At 42.4% G+C, this 20,444-nt stretch overlaps 2 protein-coding genes across 11 annotated transcripts in view; one reads left to right on the top strand and one right to left on the bottom strand.

The window, feature by feature from the left end:
- Nucleotides 1-9,469, top strand: part of citb (citron rho-interacting serine/threonine kinase b) — a 68,512-nt gene extending 59,043 nt beyond the window's left edge. For 4 of the 5 annotated variants that reach the window (XM_015019040.1, XM_015019037.1, XM_015019036.1 and 1 more), the window contains 11 exons: nucleotides 2,589-2,669; nucleotides 2,761-2,896; nucleotides 3,226-3,365; nucleotides 3,476-3,568; nucleotides 4,725-4,833; nucleotides 4,921-5,049; nucleotides 6,452-6,532; nucleotides 6,622-6,700; nucleotides 6,787-6,960; nucleotides 7,381-7,669; nucleotides 8,328-9,469. In XM_015019040.1, coding sequence (XP_014874526.1) covers nucleotides 2,589-2,669; nucleotides 2,761-2,896; nucleotides 3,226-3,365; nucleotides 3,476-3,568; nucleotides 4,725-4,833; nucleotides 4,921-5,049; nucleotides 6,452-6,532; nucleotides 6,622-6,700; nucleotides 6,787-6,960; nucleotides 7,381-7,669; nucleotides 8,328-8,351 — 1,335 coding nt within the window. In that variant the 3' untranslated portion in view covers nucleotides 8,352-9,469. Of the gene's footprint in view, nucleotides 1-2,588; nucleotides 2,670-2,760; nucleotides 2,897-3,225; nucleotides 3,366-3,475; nucleotides 3,569-4,724; nucleotides 4,834-4,920; nucleotides 5,050-5,681; nucleotides 5,883-6,451; nucleotides 6,533-6,621; nucleotides 6,701-6,786; nucleotides 6,961-7,380; nucleotides 7,670-8,327 lie in introns of those variants that run through there. The other variant, XM_015019039.1, reaches the window with a different exon arrangement.
- A 1,751-nt stretch (nucleotides 9,470-11,220) lies between these two features.
- mtmr3 (myotubularin related protein 3) overlaps nucleotides 11,221-20,444 on the bottom strand; it is a 41,156-nt gene continuing 31,932 nt past the window's right edge. For 2 of the 6 annotated variants that reach the window (XM_015019041.1, XM_015019042.1), the window contains 5 exons: nucleotides 18,228-19,689; nucleotides 17,314-17,424; nucleotides 17,137-17,225; nucleotides 15,840-15,866; nucleotides 11,221-14,017 (listed from right to left, as the gene is read on the bottom strand). In XM_015019041.1, coding sequence (XP_014874527.1) covers nucleotides 13,846-14,017; nucleotides 15,840-15,866; nucleotides 17,137-17,225; nucleotides 17,314-17,424; nucleotides 18,228-19,689 — 1,861 coding nt within the window. In that variant the 3' untranslated portion in view covers nucleotides 11,221-13,845. Of the gene's footprint in view, nucleotides 14,130-15,839; nucleotides 15,867-17,136; nucleotides 17,226-17,313; nucleotides 17,425-18,227; nucleotides 19,690-20,444 lie in introns of all 6 variants that reach the window. The other 4 variants (XM_015019043.1, XM_015019047.1, XM_015019044.1 and 1 more) reach the window with 3 other exon arrangements.

Below are 20,444 nucleotides of genomic sequence, written 5' to 3'. Positions count from 1 at the left end.
TATTGTTGTTTTCACTGAGAATTAGCTAATATAATGAGCTCAACAGATGTCCAGTTCCACCAGGTGTTTGCTAATTGTTGCCGGCTAGTCTGAAGGAGCTGAGTGGGGAAGTCGGAGGAGAGGGGGGCGCTGCTTGGTGAGGTGGAAGCTTGTAAACTGCAGCTCTGAGGACGAGCTGCGTCTTGAAGGCGGAGCTAGGGCCACCTACCGTGTTTCCCCGATAGTAAGACACCCCCGATTGTAAGACGTATCGGAGGTTTCAGGGGGGTCGGCTAATATAAGCCGTACCCCGAAAGTAAGACATATGTCTTACTTTTCGGAGAAACACCTCTCATCTAGCTGCGCGCCGCCTCCTGCCCACATCCGCGCCGTCCCCCTCTCCACACGTCGCCGCGTCTGCCACCTCCCTCTGATCTTAATGAGCGCCGCCTCCTGCCCACTTCCGCGCCGTCCCCCTCTCCATACGTCACCGCACCGTCCCCTGCACTTGTCACTGCCGCCTCCTGCTTAAAATACGGTAATGCCCACAGTATTAATCATACATCAGTAAAACATACACACAGGTTGTTAATAAATGTTAATTTTATGGTTAAAACAAAAAATTTGACAATTTTTTCCAATATAAGACATACCCCGAAAGTAAGACATAGTGGGGCTTTTGGGGATAAAAAGAAAGTAAGACACTGTCTTACTTTCAGGGAAACACGGTAGGTGTTTTGCCCATCTGAATGGTTGCCATGGAGATTAAAGGATTTCTCAAACTTTTATGAAAGAATCAAGGCAACACTTCATATGTTTTTGATTAGTGAATAACATTATAACATGATGTAAAGCTCAAAAAAGTGTATTTTACATAATACTGCCCCTTTAAGGGTTCATTTAAAGATTCAAATACTGACCTCTAATTTCACATGCATATGTCATTAACTGTTCTCTCTTCTTTTTCTCTTCTCTTTGTCTCTTTCACTCCTGTTTGTTGCTTTCCATCATGCCGCACTGTATGTCCCATATATGGGCATGATTTGTTGATTTGCTGCGTGGTTCCGATACCTCGGCCTTTCCTTACACATGTAGGCCGTTGCGTGCAAAAGACAAATGCTTCTGTCTCCACTGGTTCAGGTAAAGAGTTTGGAGAGAGACTGGAGCACAGACTGTCTGAGGATCACTGTACTGCCTGTTGTTGTGTTGCTTGGTCCTCCTGCTTTCACCTCACCTGCTGCCACTCTTCCTGCCCACTGCTAACCTCATCCTGTATGAAACTGAGAGACCAAACTGAATTTTTTTCTCACCAACACACAATGTCTTGCAAAAGTATTCACACCCCCTGAAACTGTTTTCGTCTGGCTAAAAACACAAACAGCAGTGATGCAATGATTTATGATAAATGTTTTTTCAAAATGGTTTGCATATAAAATTTGAAAATGATGGCATGCATTTATATTCAGTCCACTTTACTTTGGCGTCTCTAAGTACAATTCAGTCCTATCAGTTGTCTTCAGAGCCCATCTGTCATCAAAAACTCAACAATCACCAGTGTGTATAAATCCTACTTATCTGTTAAAGTTTTAGAGCTTTGCTACATGGAGTTATAATAATTCAAGAATCTAGTTGTAATTATTCAGGAATAATATCATAATATTACCCCAAAGTGGAAATAATACAAGAATAATAGTTATAATGTTACCAGAAAAAAGTCTGTCTGGTTGGAGCTGAGACATGTTACACACTGGCAGACAGAAACTAGAGTTGATGTTTTTATAAATGATTAGATACATGATCTGAACCTAATACTAACAAAGTTTATGATCTTATTTATCAAGGAGCTTATTTTGGTCATGATTTGGATGTTATCACTGAAGAACATTTCAGTTTAATAATGTTACGCCGTATTATGTCAAGTTTTCCACCTCTAGAATATGTCATATATTTGTGTACATTTAAAAAAAACCTTATAATTTCCAAGCTAGTCAGAGTTTGGCCTGTCATAATAATCATAATAACACATTTTGTTATGGTGAGTGAAGCAGTATTATTTTGTGCGATGGCATATTAGGGCCATTAAACATAGGTGAGGAGGCCCAAAAACAATTTAAATATTGAGATTAGTCTCAAAAACATAATTTTAAAAATAGTTATACCTCCAGATGAAATATCAAATGTAAGAATTATTTCTTCACTTAAACCCTGAAAGTCACAATCTATTTAAATATGAATATTTTGAGAAATGGCTTTACAGTAGGATTTTAACTAAACTTCTTTTACTTCATTACTAACACAAACTTTTTTCTTCAGTTCCATAAACGAAACATGAGCGTGTGTGTACCAGTAGAGGGTGATCTCTGCTCCCAGTTCTTTGTTAAAACTCTGAAATCAGGCTAAACTTAAAGTGATTTGCTTTCCCAAATCACTTTAGGGTTTTATTTTCTACGTTTCCTCTGAAATCGCCTTGGAACTGTTATACAGACATATCTTTATTTTTTTTTCTTTGGAACAAGACAGATTTGGGACTTGATCCCTCCTCTGACCCTGTAAACCTGCCGCTGCCCCTCTGGAGCTGAACGCTCACCTGTTTCTGTCTGATCTTACAGAAGCTGCTTGGAAACTCTCTGCTGAAGCTGGAGGGAGATGACAGACTGGATATTAACTGCACTCTTCCTCTAACGGATCAGGTACCAAACGCCTGATGTCATGACCCTGAATACAAGACAAAAGTAGTTTTCCAACTAGCTGAGTAAGTGTGTGTGTCTGTCTGTTGTGTAGATCGTCCTGGTGGGGTCTGAGGAGGGGCTGTACGCTCTGAATGTCATCAAGAACTCACTGACTCACATCCCGGGCCTGGGATCCGTTTTTCAGATCCAGATCATCAAAGAGCAGGAGAAACTCCTGATGATTGTTGGTAACATGTCCGACTTTGGTTTTGCCTGTTGGTGCTCCAGCGAGCCCCGCTGGAGCATTTCAGTCCAGATGTTGTTGCTGGTAGAGTTCATCTCAATGAGCACTATGTGCCTGGTAACACGTTGTACTGCCCCTTTAAATAAATAACTGCTAAAATGATTCTGAGATGGACTAAATAAAGGCTAATAAAATATGATACCATACAGTTATGGTGAGGTATCATATTTTAACATGTGGGTGAATTCTTTTCATTATAAAGGACAGGAGACTCCTGTCTGTAACCTGTGGTTTGGTAACGTGTGTGTGTTTGTGTGTGTGTGTGGGCTGCAGGGGATGAGAGAGCTCTGTGTCTGGTGGAGATTAAGAGAGTGAAGCAGTCTCTGGCCCAGTCCCACCTGCCCAGCCAGACTGAACTTGCTCCCTACATCTTTGAGACGGTGAAAGGCTGCCATCTGTTTGCTGCTGGCAGGGTAAGTCTGCAGCTCGCCATGCAGCAGGCTGTGTGTGTTTATGCACATGTGCTGCCACGGCGATGGGAAACTTCATCGTTGGACCTGACAGGTAAACATTCTGCTTCCAGGTTGACAACGGGCCGTGTATATGCGCCGCGATGCCAAACAAGATCACCATACTGCGCTACAACGACAATCTCAACAAATACTGCATCCGCAAGGTGAGCAGAGGGGTTGGGAGAGGAACATGAAATGTTTACTAATAACGGAGAGAGAGTGTGACAGGAATGAGTGGTTTGATGATGAAACTTAAAATCTTTTCATACTTTAACAGCCTGAGGAAAGGTGTCTGTTCTGTGGAGTGCAAATTATGACCCGTGTATGTTCTGCAAATGTGTAAATATGCTGTATTACAACAATCTGAATCCGTTTTTTTTTTTTTTGTTTTTTTTTTATTGATGTAAATAAGTTGTTCTTTCACTCCACCCCTCTCAGCCTTTCAGTTTGAATCCAGTTAAACAGTTTAACAAAATACTGGAGGTGTTAAAAAATGAAAAAATGAATTCTGGTGATTTTTTTTTACTATCGTTGAATACAAATATGTACATAAAGATGTATAGAATGATGGCTTTTATGGGTTATAATTGCTATGGCTAATTGTAATCAGCAGATAGTACATTAATGTGGACATTCATATTCACTACTACATGAAACAGGTTTTTATTTGGCATAAATAAAATATTTAGAATGAAACCTCATTTTTAGGGTAAATGGGCAACAAGGGAGGAATTTCCAGTACTTTGCAAATGTACAAATAATTTACATTATTTTATTATGGAGGTCAGTGTTCAGTAGTCATTACATCCTCCACATGTGACCAAGCTGCTGAGTTCTGACCTACATTTTTAATCCAAGTGATCTGTCTTAGAACGGCCCAGTCAAAGTACAGACCTGAATCTAATTGAGAATTTGTGACTACACTGTCTTAAAACTGCCATTTACTGATGTGTCCACTCACTAAGATTGAAATGAATGGACAAAAAGTTAATTGTCTAGATGAAATGAATGAGGTAGAAACAAAAACTGATACAAACTTCCAAAGACTTGCAGCTAAATTCTAAATTAACTTTTACCTCACTGGGGTTGAATATTAATGCACGCCACCCTTAAAAGATTTTGATTTGTCAACAAAATCATTTGTATTACTCTTAAAAACTTTGCCCTACATTGTGTTGATCTGTCTGAGGTTGTAATGTAACAAAATGTGAAAAAGTTGAACACATCACAATCCTTGAATCTGACTTCATTCCATAGCCTCTGGCCTCACTTTGTTTCATTTTCTCGTCGTTCTGTGCGCCAACATTTCTCGACTGACAGGAAATCGAAACTCTGGAGCCGTGCAGCTGCATCCATCTGACCAGCTACAGCATCATCATCGGCACCAACAAGTTCTACGAGATCGAGATGAAGCAGTATGTGCTCGAGGGTAAGTATGCAAACAAAGTGCGTGTGTGCGTTCTCTTCTGGAGACTACAGGTAACCCTGCATCCCTCTGGTTCCTCCCGTCCTGCAGAGTTCCTGGACAAGAACGACGTGTCGCTGGCCTCGGCCATGTTTGCAGCCTCTTCTCACAGTTTCCCCATCGCCATCTTACAGGTGGCCAGCAGCATGCAGAAGGAGGAATACCTTCTCTGTTTCCATGGTGAGTTCAAACACACACCGTCCTGTCACCAGGAACTGACAGAACATAAAATTGTAAAAACATTATAGGTACACTGCGTTTTTACTGGGATGCAAATCTTGTGTTTTGCAGCTTCAGGTTTTTTTTTTTTTTTATGATATCCATATAAGTTTTTTTTTTAAATATGTATGGATCAGAGATGATCCAGTAGAAGTGATGGGAGCAGATGTGCCTGAAATCATTTTCTTTCCCAAAACCACTTTTCATTAAAACAACTTCACATGCAGGAGGAAAGGTTGCTAAGAATGTTGCACATAGAGGATGAAAGTATTGAACAGTCTCCACCAGTACAGAGCTTATTGGCAGCAAGTGGATCTGAGTCTGCAGCGGGTAAAGACGATCTGTTAGTGGGAGGACAGACAGAATCAGCTTTAGTCTAAAAAAACAATCAGAAGAAGAGAGGGCCAAAACGCTAAATATTCAAATAAATTTGATGTATTTGCCAGTTGAATAAAATTATATGCTAAGTGTTGACAGGAATCAAAAGATAAATGAAAATCACTCAAATACTGTTGAAGCTTCAAAACATTTAGAGGTAAACTGGGATGTAAAAGTGTTTAGTTTTTCTTCTTCTCTTGCTCCTTCGGTCACAGTTCAGGAATCTGCAGCTGGATGGAGATAACCAACAGGATCAGACATGTTCCACATACCAAGATTTAAAAAAAATCTGAAAACACAAAAATATACCGTCTGATTATTCTGATTGTTTAAATTTCAATCAACAAGATGCCAGAGAAGTGCTGTGTGGAGCTGCTCACTGCTGCTCAGCTGGCTGATAGAAAAACCTTCACTGTTCTCTTGTTTAGTCGAAAAACAGTCTCAGCAGTTTGGTTCAGGAAACACAGACCATCATGGCTTATTTTGAAACTGTACTAAAAAAAAAAATACTATTCTGCCAGAAGATTTATTTTTAAATCTAAGTTGTGTTTTAGTATTTTTCAATTTGTACAAATACTTGTTGCCTCAGTGTTTTGAACAATTGATGTCAGATCATGTTATGCATTTTTATTTTGGATGCTTGTGCAAATACTGACAAAGCAATGTTTTTATTCAACATTAGTGGAGAGCGACAGGGACTTCGAATTTTATTGTGATATTTTGTGGTGCTATTGTGATAAATATGAAAATGATTTAAAAAGAACTACCACTTCTGTTTTATGTAAAAGAAAACAGTGGTAGTTAGGCTGAATGGCTGTGAATGCTGCTCGGATATGATGGTTTGTCATGGAAATCAAACCATCACAATGAGAAATCCTCAGCTTGTCATGTTTCTCAACATTTTCTCAGTGAACTGTTGGTGTCTACTGTCTTCACAACCACCACGGTTTTATTTCCTGTGGCTGTAACAAATGTTTCGTGACAGAGTTTGGTTTCTTTGTGGATTCATACGGACGAAGAAGTCGGACCGATGAACTCAAGTGGAGCCGTGTGCCTCTGTCTTTTGGTAAGAGCTACTTTCATCTTGTTGGCTTCATTTTTCTCTCAGCTCCGTCTGTCTTTACGTTGAATAAGAGTGTGTGTCCTGTACTGCAGCCTACAGAGAGCCCTACCTGTTTGTCACCTACTTCAACTCCCTGGATGTGATTGAAGTCCAGGGACACGCAGCAGTGTGGTGAGGCAGATCATAACTTCATAACTCATCTGAAAGTCTTTGTGCTTGGCAGCTGGAAGCTCTTAAAACTCTGTTCATGTTTCCAGCCCCACAGTGCTGGCCCACCTGGACATTCCCAACCCGCGCTACCTCGGCCCGGCCATCTCCTCTGGAGCCGTTTACCTGGCCTCCTCCTACCAGAGCAAGCTGAGGGTCATCTGCTGCAAGGGCAGCCTGATCAGAGAGTCTGGAGAGCTGCAGAGGACCGGCTCCAGCAGAGGGTCAGCTGACAACGCAACACACCGCTACAGAACACACAGACTCTCCAATTAAAGCCGCATCTTGTAACTGTTACGAACTTAAGTTTTCTCACAGACTTGTTAAAATCGTTGCTGAGAGAAAGTCTATGAAAAACAATTGAGCTCCTCCACTTCCATCCAGTGCTACTACTGCAGAAACTCACAGTTTGCAGTCAGAAACCACCGTCTTAGCACCATCAATCAAGCTCGTGTACATGCTGCTAAATGTGCTAATGGTGGAGAAACAACTTACCGTAAAAGAAAAACTGTTAGCCTTTTTTTTAATTTTTTATCACAAACATATTTGTGGGTCAAAGGTCAGCTGACTCACATCTAAAGTTAATATCTGACAGGATCATGGTCAGGCAGTGAAGCCGTTCCTCTCTGCTCTGTCGTCTGCAGCAGCCCCAGCAAGCGAGGCCCCCCCACCTACACGGAGCACATCACCAAGCGCTTGACTTCGGGCCCTGGCAGCCATGACGGTTTGCACCGGGAGCCGAGCACCCCGCACCGTTACCGGGAGGGTCGTACAGAGTTCAGAAGAGACAAGTCTCCTGCTCGTCCCCTGGACAGAGAGAAGTCCCCCGGCAGGGTGCTGGACAGTCGCAGGGAGCGGTCTCCTGGGAGATTTGGGGACAGCACTCGACTCCATGCTGGGTCCGTCCGGACACAGCTAGCCCCCGTTAACAAGGTCCGTATGGTGGGATCCCAGTGGTTCTGAAAACAGGCTGCCAGGTGTTACATGAAGCAGAAACAAGTGAAACATCCTGAATAAAGCAACATGAAGCACAGAGTGTCTCAGACATGTTTATGCTCCTTGAACCGTTTTAATACAATACAATTCAACCAAAGGAGAATAGTATTGGAGGTTGAGCAGCTAAAGCTTTTTATTCTCCCAGAATGCTGTGCAGTTCTGGATCTGCGTTCATTGAATATTCTTCACATTGAATATTCTATCAGACATATTATCTACTGATATTGACCATGTCTATTGCAATATATGTATATTGGTTTTACATTTATCTCTTGATTGAACATGACAAGGGCATCACTTTATCACAGGAAAAACCCAGAACATTACGGTTATATAGTGACAAAATGTGTAAAGGTTCAAGGGACATGAAAACTTTTGAACTTCAGCAGTTTGAATGATCTTCCTCTATAACTTAATGCTACAGTAATTTAATCCCGTACACCCTGATGTTAACATGTTCAACACTTTTATAAATGTTTGTTACAGCTGTTTTCATCCAGTCCTGAAGTTACTTATTCCTGTCTCAGTCAAAACTGCTTCTCCCAATTTTCCATCCAACTTTCCTGTCATATTTTTCTGTGTTGTTGGTTTGCAGGTCTGGGATCAGTCATCAGTGTGAGTCCTCCAGGCTGCTAGTGACTGAAACCCTGGTTCCAGTGTGAGTTGAAGCACAGCGATCCACCATGTCTGAGGCCATCGCCTGTACATACTGCAGCCTGAGCTCCTGGTTCAGCCTCACCGCAGCGGCAGGAGTCTCCTGTGACAATCCTCATTCCAACATGTGCTTTCATGGACATTACCCCGCAGTAGGTCTGGTTGGCAGGGAGGTGGCGCTGTTCTCCAGGTTGTGAGAATCTTTTCTTATCTAATCCGCTGTACATATAATACGTGTGAGTTTTTATAAAGGGAACAGTCGGCTGGTGAAGCCATGTCTATTTTTTTTAAAAAGAGTTTCTAAAGATGTTGCAGGGAGATTCGTAATGTTGTTGGCTAAGAAACAATATAATCCTCTCATTATGAATTATGACTTTAAGATGTTTTTTTTTCCTTCTCTGCTCTGAGAGTGAGACCAGATTTTATTTACCTAGAGAAAGCTCTGAGGGGCAACTCTTTGCACAGATCAGGTTGAACAGGAGTTACAGACTTGCTCTCGTCACATGACCAGTCTTCTTACTTCAGACCAAACTGAAAGGTCCTCTTCACTAACTAGCCTTTGATATTTACATGCATATGACTGCTTTATTGACCGTCGTTGTCCGGCCTTACTAAAACAAGTAAGCAATGTTTTTGCTCCAATTGTTCTTTGTGGTGTTTTTTTTAGCAAACCTACGATAAAGAAACATGCAGCTCTGCCTCTTGATGCCGAATGTTGCACAGTCGAGCAGGTCCAGCCGCCTCAGCTTGCTCTTAGTCTGCCGCCGCTGCTGATTGTGGTACAGATGTCCCGTTTCTGTGCTGTGATATGAAGTCTAGTAACCGTCAGGGTTATCACCTCCCCTCTCCCCGTGTTGTTTCTTTGGGCCAGTAAGAACACCTTCACTCTTCAACATCAGTGAGCATGACTTACTTAAAGCATTAGTTGCTTTTGGATCTTGATTTTTTTTCTTGGTTGTTCTCTTTTTGTCATGTAATCCACTTGACTTTGCATTCGGTAAGTAGGCATTGGTGTTAGTAACTTAAGATTTTCTTGATTTCCAAAGCTGTACAAGAGAACATACATTAAACACGATCAAAGTATCTGTTGTCGTCTTTGATTCACCAGCAAATATTCACAGGGTTCCAACATAACTCCAGACTTTTTTTTTTAACTAGAAATGTACATGTTCACTGTAGATTTGCAGCTGATGTTTGATTTGAAATATTAAGGAGCAAATATAATGGACGGATTGACAAACAGATGAATGGATGGGTAAGTGGATAAATGGGTTGAATGGTGGATAAACAGATGAATGGACCAACTAACAAACATGGCTGGAACAGAGAAAGAAATGTAAATGTTTTCATATAATGGCCTGGAAAACCCTTAAAGCGACACAGTGCCACTTTATATATACAAAAGAAATTTCACTTTGCAATTTGAGCCCTCAGACTTTGGAGAGAGATGCAGTTTATTTCCCTCTATTTTCTTTCTTTTTTTCTTTTGTTTGGACTGGGAAGTTGGAGTTCTGAGTTTAAGTGGAACGAAGCATTGGATTAAGAAATATTTATCTTAAAGTCAGCAGTCAGGCGGTCCAGTTCCACCAGGTGTTTGCTAATTGCAGCTCCTGTGGGCACGTGGGACGTCATTGTGTCGGTGAAAGCAGGAATCAGATAAAACCCACCGCTTTGGTTCAGCTAGTTTATTTTTCATTTGAATTCTACAACAATGTAATGCTCTATAAAGTAAATCCAACAAAACTAAATATCCAGACTGAACAAGGAGCACTTGTTGTTACAGGAAATTGCTATGTACAGCTACACACTCCTCTGACAGACAGAAGGTTCAAAGTGCTTATCAAACACAGAGGAAAAGAAAAAAAGAAGTAAAACCAACCAAAACATGACTGATCCCTTTGCGAGACCCGTAATAAACTGCTTGGCACCAGTCTCCACCAAAAGAGTCCCACTCACTCAGTCAGTCTCTCACAGCAATGCCTGACACAAGCACACACACACACACACACACACACGTCCAGTGATTACTGGGCCGCTGCAGCGAAGCCTCCGATAGAGAATGTCGGCACAAGCTGAGAAGGATAAACATCTGCAGACAGAGAGGACTTCTTGGATCTTGGAATGGGGGGGGGAACGGGGAAGGTACAGCAACAAGTGTGTTGAGCGACACTCCTACACACATAGCACCAGCTCTCACCATGCTCCTTTCAATACTGAGAAGCACAGCGCTCGTTCAGTCGCAGCTGATCTGTGGCAGTGTCGACTTAATGTCGTGCAATATTCATCAATATAGACAGTTCACATTCATGGATTGTTTAAGATAAGATGGCGGCTCCTTACGCCTGCAGCGGGGAGGAAATCGGATGTTGTGAGGGAAGATTAAAGAGCTTTAGCCTCACAAAGGCCTCTGAAAGTCAGAAAATATATTTCATTTCGTTTTGTTCCTTAGACCAATTGTTTAAAAAAAACACGTTATATAGTGATAAACAAAAGTTTGGAATGAGAATGACAGATTATCTCAAACATGTTAATATTAAGAGTCCTCCGCTAACGGGCGTACACACAGTTGAATTAAAGCACATGCGGCACTCCCATCGCAGGGCAGCAGGAAAGCTAACGCACTGTTATCAGCAGGTCCACTGCACGCGACTCTCATTTTCACACGCAAACGCACCACGAGGCGTTCAGGACCCACACTCTCTTAGATCAGATACATTTGTGCACTTCAGCTGATCGAAATAAACATGCTGCTTAAGCACCTAACTAACTAGGGCTGGGCGATATGACTTGGATACAAAATCTCAGATTTTTATTTCCATACCAGTTCCTTTTCACACTGATTTTATTGTCTCGCTTTCTGGTCTTACAAAGGAAATAATATTTTCAAAAAGTGGCTTTTATTTCAATCAGGCCTTCTGTGTAATTACAAGAATAATTACAAGATTATTCATAATATTAGCGGGGAAAAAAGCGACTCGTTTTTTTTAACCAAACGAACGTCTTTAAATTACGGGGGGAGGGTCGTCATAGAGAAAAACGCTTCGATAGTTAAAAAGATCAGTCTGTGTGATTCTTATAAATAAACTCAATCGTTTCAAAGTCTTGCTAAAAGTCTAAGCTGATGCGTCATTTCCTGATTAGAAAAAACAACATTGAAGTAGAACTTCACGTGCTCAACATTCCTCATTTTAAGTTTTTATTATTTTTTCGGGGAAGTTATAAAATTACTACATTCTCCTAATTTTACGACCCTATCCTCGACTGTATTCTTATGACTTTATTTTTGCAATTAAAAAACAAATAAATAAAAGTTGTAGTCTGGCGCCATTCTGTGGTGAAGTTGACCTAAATTCATGGAAGCTGTAAAACACGATGAAATCACTCTGACCTTTGGAAACTCAAGGAGTGCATTGGTGAAAAAAAAATCTCGATTTTCCATAAATTTAATCTTTAAAAACAAACAAAAAAAATCAATTTATCGCCCAGCCCTATGTCTAAACAACAACAAAAAGACGACCATTGGGATGCTAATCTATTCTTTGAGGTCTGTACCTTTTTTATATTAAAAATGAGCAAAACAGGAGAAAATGTATTGAACAATGACAAAATACCAAGGCCTTTGTTGATGACAAAAGTCACCGAGCATCTAGAAGTCAGGTGTGCGTGTGTATGAACAATTACAAAGTAGAGGTAGTGTGTAGAGATGGTTTGAATGGAGTCGTAAATCGAAGTTAAGATGAGATGCTTTGATTTTGGGTTCAGGCTGTTTGTTTTGGACCACCGTTTTCTCAGTGCATAGATGACGCTGACTACTGCTAACCCACTGAAAGTTTCAGTCAAGATGGCGCCACTCCGCCTCGTCACGGACCCCATCGACAGATTAAACCAACGCAGCCAATCCTAAAAGGACGAGCCTGTCAGAATCAGTTCAGAACCATCTCTCACCCCCCTGATTATCCTGCAGCAATTGAATTATCTGGATTCCTAACAGCAATTTAACAAAAACTCTTTAATAAATAACCTCCAAATAATAAATCGCATTTAAAGGAGAAAACCACTGCAGCATCAAAACAGGACATCCTGTTTCTCTATTAAAAACAAAAAAAACAACAACCCTGTTCCTTTTCTGACAGGATGCAAAATATAGGTATTTTTGTGCAATTTTTAACAAAAGAGAACAAAGAAATAAAAAAAGAAATGTGACTAATTAAATGAGCCACTATTCAAGAATTCTATACAGTTTTCTCAAATGCTATATAGGTATCTGAATATATTATTTCATTCATCTATTTTACAAAAAGAAAAAAGAGTGCGTCAGTGTGCGTGTGTGTGTGTGTGCAAGGAGGTCATTGAATCGGATGTGCCGCAGAGAAGCTTTGCTTGATCTCACAAAGAGCCCTTCCTCCTGCTGCTGGTCTCCCAGAGCAGCAGGAGTCGCTTCTGCAACACCCAAACGCTTCCTGTCCAGATTTCCACCAGCAGACTGACCACATGCTGGGAGCTGAAGGTTCAGTCCTGCTGTTTCACAGAGTTTCACACTGCAAAAACACAAACTCTTAAGTACTTTTGGTCTAGTTTCTACTGGAAATATCTTTGTACATTTGAAACAAGACAGAAATTAACCTACAAGATGTAGGGAGTTTTAATTCCTTAATACTGATCAAAATGTACAAGTTTCACTGGCAGATTAAATATGTTTTTTATAAGTAAAATAATCTGATAATGAAACCAGCACTTTTTCCATTAATATTAAGGAATTATTGACTTAAAACAAGATCCTTCATCAAGCTGGAGAGTTACCTGTAAATTAGTTTTCACTTGAAAGACATTTTAGTAGAAACCAGACCAAGATAGTTTGGTTTAACGCTCCTTACAAAGCCTTCAAATCTGAGATTTCACTTGGAACAAAAGAACCAATTAGACAGAAAAATGTGCAAACCAGGAAAAAACAAAACAGTGGAGCCTGAATGGTGCCAGGGATTTCTTTACACCATTTGTGTGAAGATTTCTGAGACGGGGAGATTCTCTTTCCACTTGTTGGTTTGTTTTGTTTCTCGGTCCAGAGGAAAAACTTGAGCTCAGTGTAAGAAGTGACGTCTGCAGAAGCTCTGGGTGGCGGCGCGGTGCTGGAGCGGTCGGCTGTACGGAGCTCCACACCGAGACTTGCTTCTCTCGGCACCTGGAAGTCCATTCTCGCTCCTTGAAGTGCAGTTTCCTCACTGCCACACACACACACACACACATACACACCCTTCCAGACACCAACATTCAGAGTTCTTGTTGCGTAGCCAGCATGTCATCCTAAAAATATACACTTTAAACTCCAGATGGGCAACACACACCCCACACACACACACACGGGACATTCTGCGTAGCTTCCTGTGCTCCTGAGCGGTGCGTTTGTGTCGGCGGCAGGTGGCCCGACCCGGCCTGACCCGGCCCGGCTCCTCTGCGCTCCGTCAGTTGGAGCTCGCCGCGATGGGTTTCTCGAGCTCGAGGTCGAGAGGAGCGGAGTTGAGCTGGAGGCTGCTGTAGCAGTTCTTACACACGCGGCACGGCTCGAACAGCTGCTGGCTTGGCACGGGAATCTTTTGGTCGCAACAGCTGGCGCAGAACACGTTGCCGCAGTTCCTGCAGAGGGAGACAGAGGGCGATCACGTCCTCAGCTAGCAGGCATTTCTGACGCTAAACAAGGCACGGTGGGTCTGAGCGATCAGCAGCTCCTGTTATCGTTCGTTTGGACCTGCAACACACGGTGAAACAGGCAGGAACACAAAACACACAGGAACATCACTGAAATATCACTACATGTTCTGACACGAAGCAGAGGAACGGCTGAACTATCGGCTCAGATGAGGACGGAGACGGGCAGAGGAATCACATCGCTTTGTTTCATAGCCAGGATCAGAAACTCAAAGTTTTCTGTTTTTTTCTGATCAGTAAACGCACCATAATAAAACTTTTCATTATAAACTGAGTTTTAACTAAAATGAGTTTTAAGCCTTTTGAGCTTCTGTCTTTCATGGAAGATGCAGAATTTGGGAACGTTGGAAACCATGGTAACAGTAAGGAAACACATTCTATAGAGAACACACAAGACTACGGCCGAAACGATTAATCGCAATGAATCGATTATTGAAATTATTGTCAAATAATTTACTAATTGATTAATCATTAGCTGGATACTGATTCAAAAAGGAAGAACACAAAACTATAATATATTTGTATACATTTTCATTAAAAAATAAACCTTGTATTGTAAATTTGTTCTACCTCATGTGGTTAAGTGAAGCAGCATGTTGATGTTAGAAGTAGTTTTTAGGTTCAGATGCATTCTTTGCTAAAAAGGAATGCTACATTGTTGCATTTTGAGGAATAAAAATATTATTTTCTTATTTTAAAAAGGGATTTATTTAATATATTGCAAATATGGCAAAAAAAATTGTCAGAATGTGGCAATTTTTAAAAATCTGATTAATCGATTAATGGTTAGAATAATCATCAGCTGCAGCCCTTCATGAGACTGTAGTTTTTGTAATGCTAGCTGGATTACTTGGACTAATTACTCATTTAAATGGCTAAAAACAGCTTAAAATATCTGTTCAGTCAGTTTTACTTTGTTTTCTAACAGTAAACATGACCTTTGCTCCAACTATAAACAATTATTGCTTGGTAGTACAGTTAAAACAAAATCTATTTTTTATAAATACTTGAATTCTAGTTCTAAAATAGAAAAAAACAGAATCAGTTGAAATCAGTATTTGACAAGAGAAACATGACAACCAGAGACTGGCCAGTAAGCGAGACAGACGCCAACACTCAGATCCCCATGCTCACATTCAGATGTCAGGCCATGCACACACACCTACACACACTGTGGTGCTTCCTGAACCGAACTGAACCGAATAAAACAAAGAAAAAAGGAAAAAAAAAAAAAAACTTCTGGGTCTCCGGTTTTTTTTCAACCAAGTGATGGCAGCAGCTCTGGGAGCCATGCTGTGGAGCTGGAGGGGGGTGGAATGTGAGGGGGGGCGGGGGGGCAGCATGCTGCCGGGGCAACTGGGTGCTGATGTGCCGCTATGGTGGGTTGAGGCTGAGGCAGTCCGTTTCTGTTCTGATTAGCAAATCAATTTCTATCATAAACTTAAAAAAAAAAAAAAAGAAAAAAAATAAATAAATCAGCCTTCGACCAATCACAGCTGGCCTGGTCACGGCGCCATGCTTTCACTTACAGCCAGTTAAAAACAAAACACTCTGTGGAACCGTACAGCAGGACGAAAACTCTGCTGTCAGAAATCAGCGTGTCCCTGTGAAGCTACTGATCAGTTTAAAAAAAACAATAATAATCAACCAAAACGGAGCAGGTGAGGAGAAGAGGGTGTGAGGGGGAGGGGCTTGGATTAGGATTAGGAAGAGCAGGGTACAGCGGTGGGAGGGTTGGGCGGGATCTCACCAGACCTCCTGGACTGCCTCTCTGCCACTGTAGAGGAGGAAGAGGGGCAGACGATGGGTAAGAGCTGCCGGAGCAGCGCAGAAAACATGAGCACAGCAACAACACACTTCCTGCTCAGCGCTTAGGTTAGGAGGAGTGATGACAACCAGCCGTTTCTGAATCCACATCCTGACCAAACATGGTCCTTTATCTAAAAAACCCAAAAAACCAAGGCTTCCTAAATATTTCACATGAAGACGAATCAAAACGGCAGCACTTCGATCCACCGAAACATCCTTCTGAATATGAGGGCATCATGCCTCTCCAAAACAGTTCAACTCAATCCAACAACTAGTCACCATGGCAACGTACTACTCAGCGTTGACAAAGGGAACCAGAAGTTGTACAATAAGACGTTCTGTGTTCTACCACAGATGAAGCTACAGTCTGATAACATCTATCTTTAGTAATTAAAGGAAATTCTTGGAACAGCAGTTCTACTTTTTGAACCTTGACAACCAAATGAATTTTTAGGGGATTTTATGCAACAGACCAAGAGAAAATAGTGAATTAATGAAGTGAAACAAAAAGAGCAGCTTTTTTATTAAACCATTTTAGCTTTAAATACAGCAGAGGGGTAAGTCCACCTATTGGAGACGCATCCGTAAGAAAATCTGAGCCAATATTGATATCCAATATTTACAGATATTGTATCTGTTGACATCTTGGACAAAAAAAAACAAACAAACAAACAAAAAAAAACAGCTGACCTCTCCATTACATCTCTGCTTCAGGTAAATTCCCACAATCCTGTGCTGCATCACTGTTAGTCACATGACCAACCTACTGCTCATCCTGTCCAGAACCAAACGGTAACAAGAGAGAATCAAATCTCGGTTTTATTCATTGGACTGATAGCAATGTATTAAAAAATGACCAATATAAATAGAGACATCTGTGTGAATGATTAATATCGGCTAATAAAGAACATCCCTGATTATTATTTTCACAAACTTTTAAAATCTCGTATTATTTTTCCTTCCACTTCACAACCAAGCGCTGCTGTGTGGCGGCCTGTCGCATACAGACACAATGAAACACTGAAGTGGAAGAAACAACTAAATATAACTTGTTTAAAATGAACGTCCTGGCCAGGGCATTTTGAGACGGGTAAATTTCAGTCCAAGTGTTTCTATAGCAACGACCAAAAGCTCAACAAATACAGGAGATATTCACGGGACGTTACTATTTGTCATCACTGGTATCCCGGCGGTACTGATTGGTTGGAGGTGAGGCGATCAGTGGGAGTCCAGCTCACCTGCAGTGATGCTTCCTGGTGGCCAACCAGAAGCGGCTCTCACAGCCGTAGCACTGAGCGGCCAGGTGGTCAGGGTACCAGCGAGTGACCTGCAGCAAGCACACAGAGCCGTTCACCGCTCCCATCTACGGAGGAGTTCTGGGTGGTCTCCACGGTGACGGAGTGGTTCTTGCTCACCTCCGTGTCCTGCTTGTCCACCTGCTCCCAGCTGGCCTCTGAGAAGAGCTCCGTGCTGCAGCGGGACAAGCAGTTTGGGTCCAGATTGTACTCCGAGTCGGTCATTGAGGTCTGGACAGAAAGAGACGGGAGCTGAGTTACATCCACCATCAAACTGTGGAAACTGAAATTACAAAAATACATTTGCTTAATAAAAACACCCCAATTTCTAAAAAAATAAAAAAAATATTTTTTTGCAAAAAGTTTTGGAGCTGGGATGAGGTGGTTTTGTAGCCGTATCCATGTATTTCACAAAGCTGCAATGGAAACACTTTTTGTGTCACTCAAATCACGTGACGAGCAGCTGGATGAGTCTACTGGCGAAACCGTCAGAGACGACAACAGGAAGTGGTAGGAGAAAGATGGTTTGTCTGTTTTTTATGTGTTTTGAACAATGTGCAGCTGGCTCCTCCAGAACCGTCACAGCTTCGCACAGCTCATAGAAAGTTGTGCATCATTCTACAGTGAAGAATCCATAACTCTTCTGTAAAATCGCCAACTACAGCTTCATCAAATGCCGCATACGAAGCTGCTCCAAAGTTTAAGAGGTTTATTGTGCCAACGCCTGAATAAGACATCAATGTTTCTCTGATGGCTGATAGATGATGAGCGCTGAAACTACAGCTGAATTATGAATAGATATCATGTAACAGTTTACATCTGTGGCTGTCATAATTTTTAATGACTTATCCTGTGAATTAGCTTATTCATGTGTGATTTTAAAGTCTTTTCTTAATGAAAAGACTGCAACTGCAAAGTTTTGGGGGGGGTTGACACTGTCAGAATGTAGACAAAGATTTGTGCACATTTTTAATAAAAACAGCATGGAAAGTTACATTTTTCTCTAAAGAGTAACAGGCAGAGCAGCGTCTCACCAGTTCGTCACCCACATCTCCGTTGATCCGGTGCGATCCAGCGTGTTGCTGGTTCTCCAGGCGGCTCCACAGCTCCTGCACCTGCTTCTTCAGCGTCTCCACCTCCATCTGGTGCCCCGCCTCGATCTGCCTCAGCCTCTGCTGGATGGCGTCCGTGTGCAACGTGAGCCCGTCGTCGTCCAGGTGGCTGCGGGTCGGCTGCTCCGGGCTGACGGCGGCCCGGCTGGGAGCGGCGTGGCAGCAGCGGTGCTGCAGGCAGATGCCCCGTGAATGGAGGACCAGGGAGTTGCAGCTGGCCAGAGACACCTGTCGGCTGAACGGGGCCCGCTCCCCATTCCCTTTGGCCCAGTGCGGTCCTACGCTGGGGTCTCCGTCGGAGCAGTCTCCATTGTAAAGCCCTTCCCTGCTTAGCTCAGCACTGGCAGACTGAAAGGCACTGACCGAGGCATGCTTGCTGCCTCCGTTTAAAGTTCTGCTAAAGCCGGGCTCGGCCGCCTCCCTGTCCTTCCTGAAGCCGGGGTGTTGGCTCCTGCCGTCGCCGTGCGGCTGACGGTTGGGTAAAACACTTGGCTGTCCAGGAAGAAGCTCCAGCTTGCTGCAGGCTTCTTCGGTTAAAGTCTCTGTGGAGCTCTCCATCAGGGACGCCTTCTTGTCCAGTGGCTCGTCCGATTCTGAGGCGGCGTGCTCGGGTTCTGAGGCGGGACCGGTCTCATCTATGTCCTGCTCCTCTGATGACCCGCCCACGAAGCCGTTAGTAACAGCTCTATGGGATTCAGACAGCGGCTGCTCTCCTGAGCTAGACTTTTCTCCAACAGCAGAGCAGGTGACGCTCTCCTCCACAGCGCCCTCTGGTGTTTGAGTTTGGTCGTTCGGCTGCTGATGGAGATCCTGTTCCTCCTGTGAAGGCAGAGGAGCAGAATCCCCATCGTCCTCAGCCTCCATCTCGCTGTTGTCAGGATGGTGACCGTTTGTAACTATTTCTCTCTGCGTCTCCATCGTTGGAGTTTCCCCCTCACATTCAACTTCCTTCTTCACTTCTGTGTGAGCAGCAGCAGCAGCAGGTCTCTGCCCCTGTAAATCTGCTGTTTCCTGCGTGGCTTCCTGTAGGATGTTCTCCATTTGCCCCTCAGCCATGCCAACCACCACAGAGAGCTCTGCCTCCTCTGGTCCCCCCTCTAGGCTGACCAGGGCGTCCTGTTGGAACGCGGCTTGGGATTCGCGGGACTGCTGGTCATCGCCCAGCTCTGACTGCTGTCCGTCCGTACACGGCCCCTCTCCGCCGGCCTGCGGCTCCTGACTGGCCCCTCCCTCAGGGCCCACTGCCATGTTGAGCTCCAGAGAGCGTCGGTGGTCCTGCCACTTCTCGTTGAGGCTCGGGTCACTGGAGCGCCGGTTGGGAGCCAGTGTGCTTCCCAGCTCACACGCACTAGGCAGGTTGTCAAAAGAGCGAGTTTTTGTTCGTCTAAACAGAAAATGAGGAAAACAATTCAGCGGTGAAAACACAATTAAACCGTCTCAGCACTTCTGGCTAAGATTTACAGAGTATTAGTATTAAGTATTTGTGTCAACCAATCAGCTTCATCAAAACATGAAAAAGGCAAAAGATTATAATAGGAACACAGACTGTCATTTTAAATACTCTTGCAGCCCAAAATGTCTTAATGCATCATTAAGACCATTAGTGCCTTGCAGAAATATTTATAGATATCTTAACTAGGGACAGGACTTTTTATGAAATAGATTTGAATTTATTTAATACATTTAATCTTCATAAATTAATCCACTTTTTTCCAGTCGTGCATTTCTGGTACATCTGTAAATCTGATGGAACAAGGAACATCCACAAACAGTGATAGATGATGAAGCTGCTTGTTTTAAGACCCATCAGCTGATTACTTCATCCAGGTGCAAATAAAATTATGTTTTTTGTAATGAAATGCTTTTATGTTTGCCTGTTTTAAGAATGTTTAGTTGCTGTTCCATTATGTGATGTCTTCCAATAATACATCACTAACTAGTCCAATTTCCTGTCAACTTTTCACATGTTTTAACACAGTGAGCTGCTGGTGGTCTCCACCAGGCTCAGCAGCTTTTCTAGGGGAAACACTGTATAATAAATTATTTCCAAGTATCTGTTTAAAAAAAAAAAAAAAAAAAAAAAAAAAAAAAAAAAAAAAAAAAAAAATTTTTAAAAGATTTTTAAAAAAAATTTTTGAA

The sequence above is a fragment of the Poecilia latipinna genome, unplaced genomic scaffold (genome assembly GCF_001443285.1).
Source record: "Poecilia latipinna isolate Pla-1442-1.1 unplaced genomic scaffold, P_latipinna-1.0 Scaffold2360, whole genome shotgun sequence".
NCBI lineage: Eukaryota > Metazoa > Chordata > Actinopteri > Cyprinodontiformes > Poeciliidae > Poecilia > Poecilia latipinna.
This window is presented reverse-complemented; position numbering and strand designations above follow the sequence as displayed.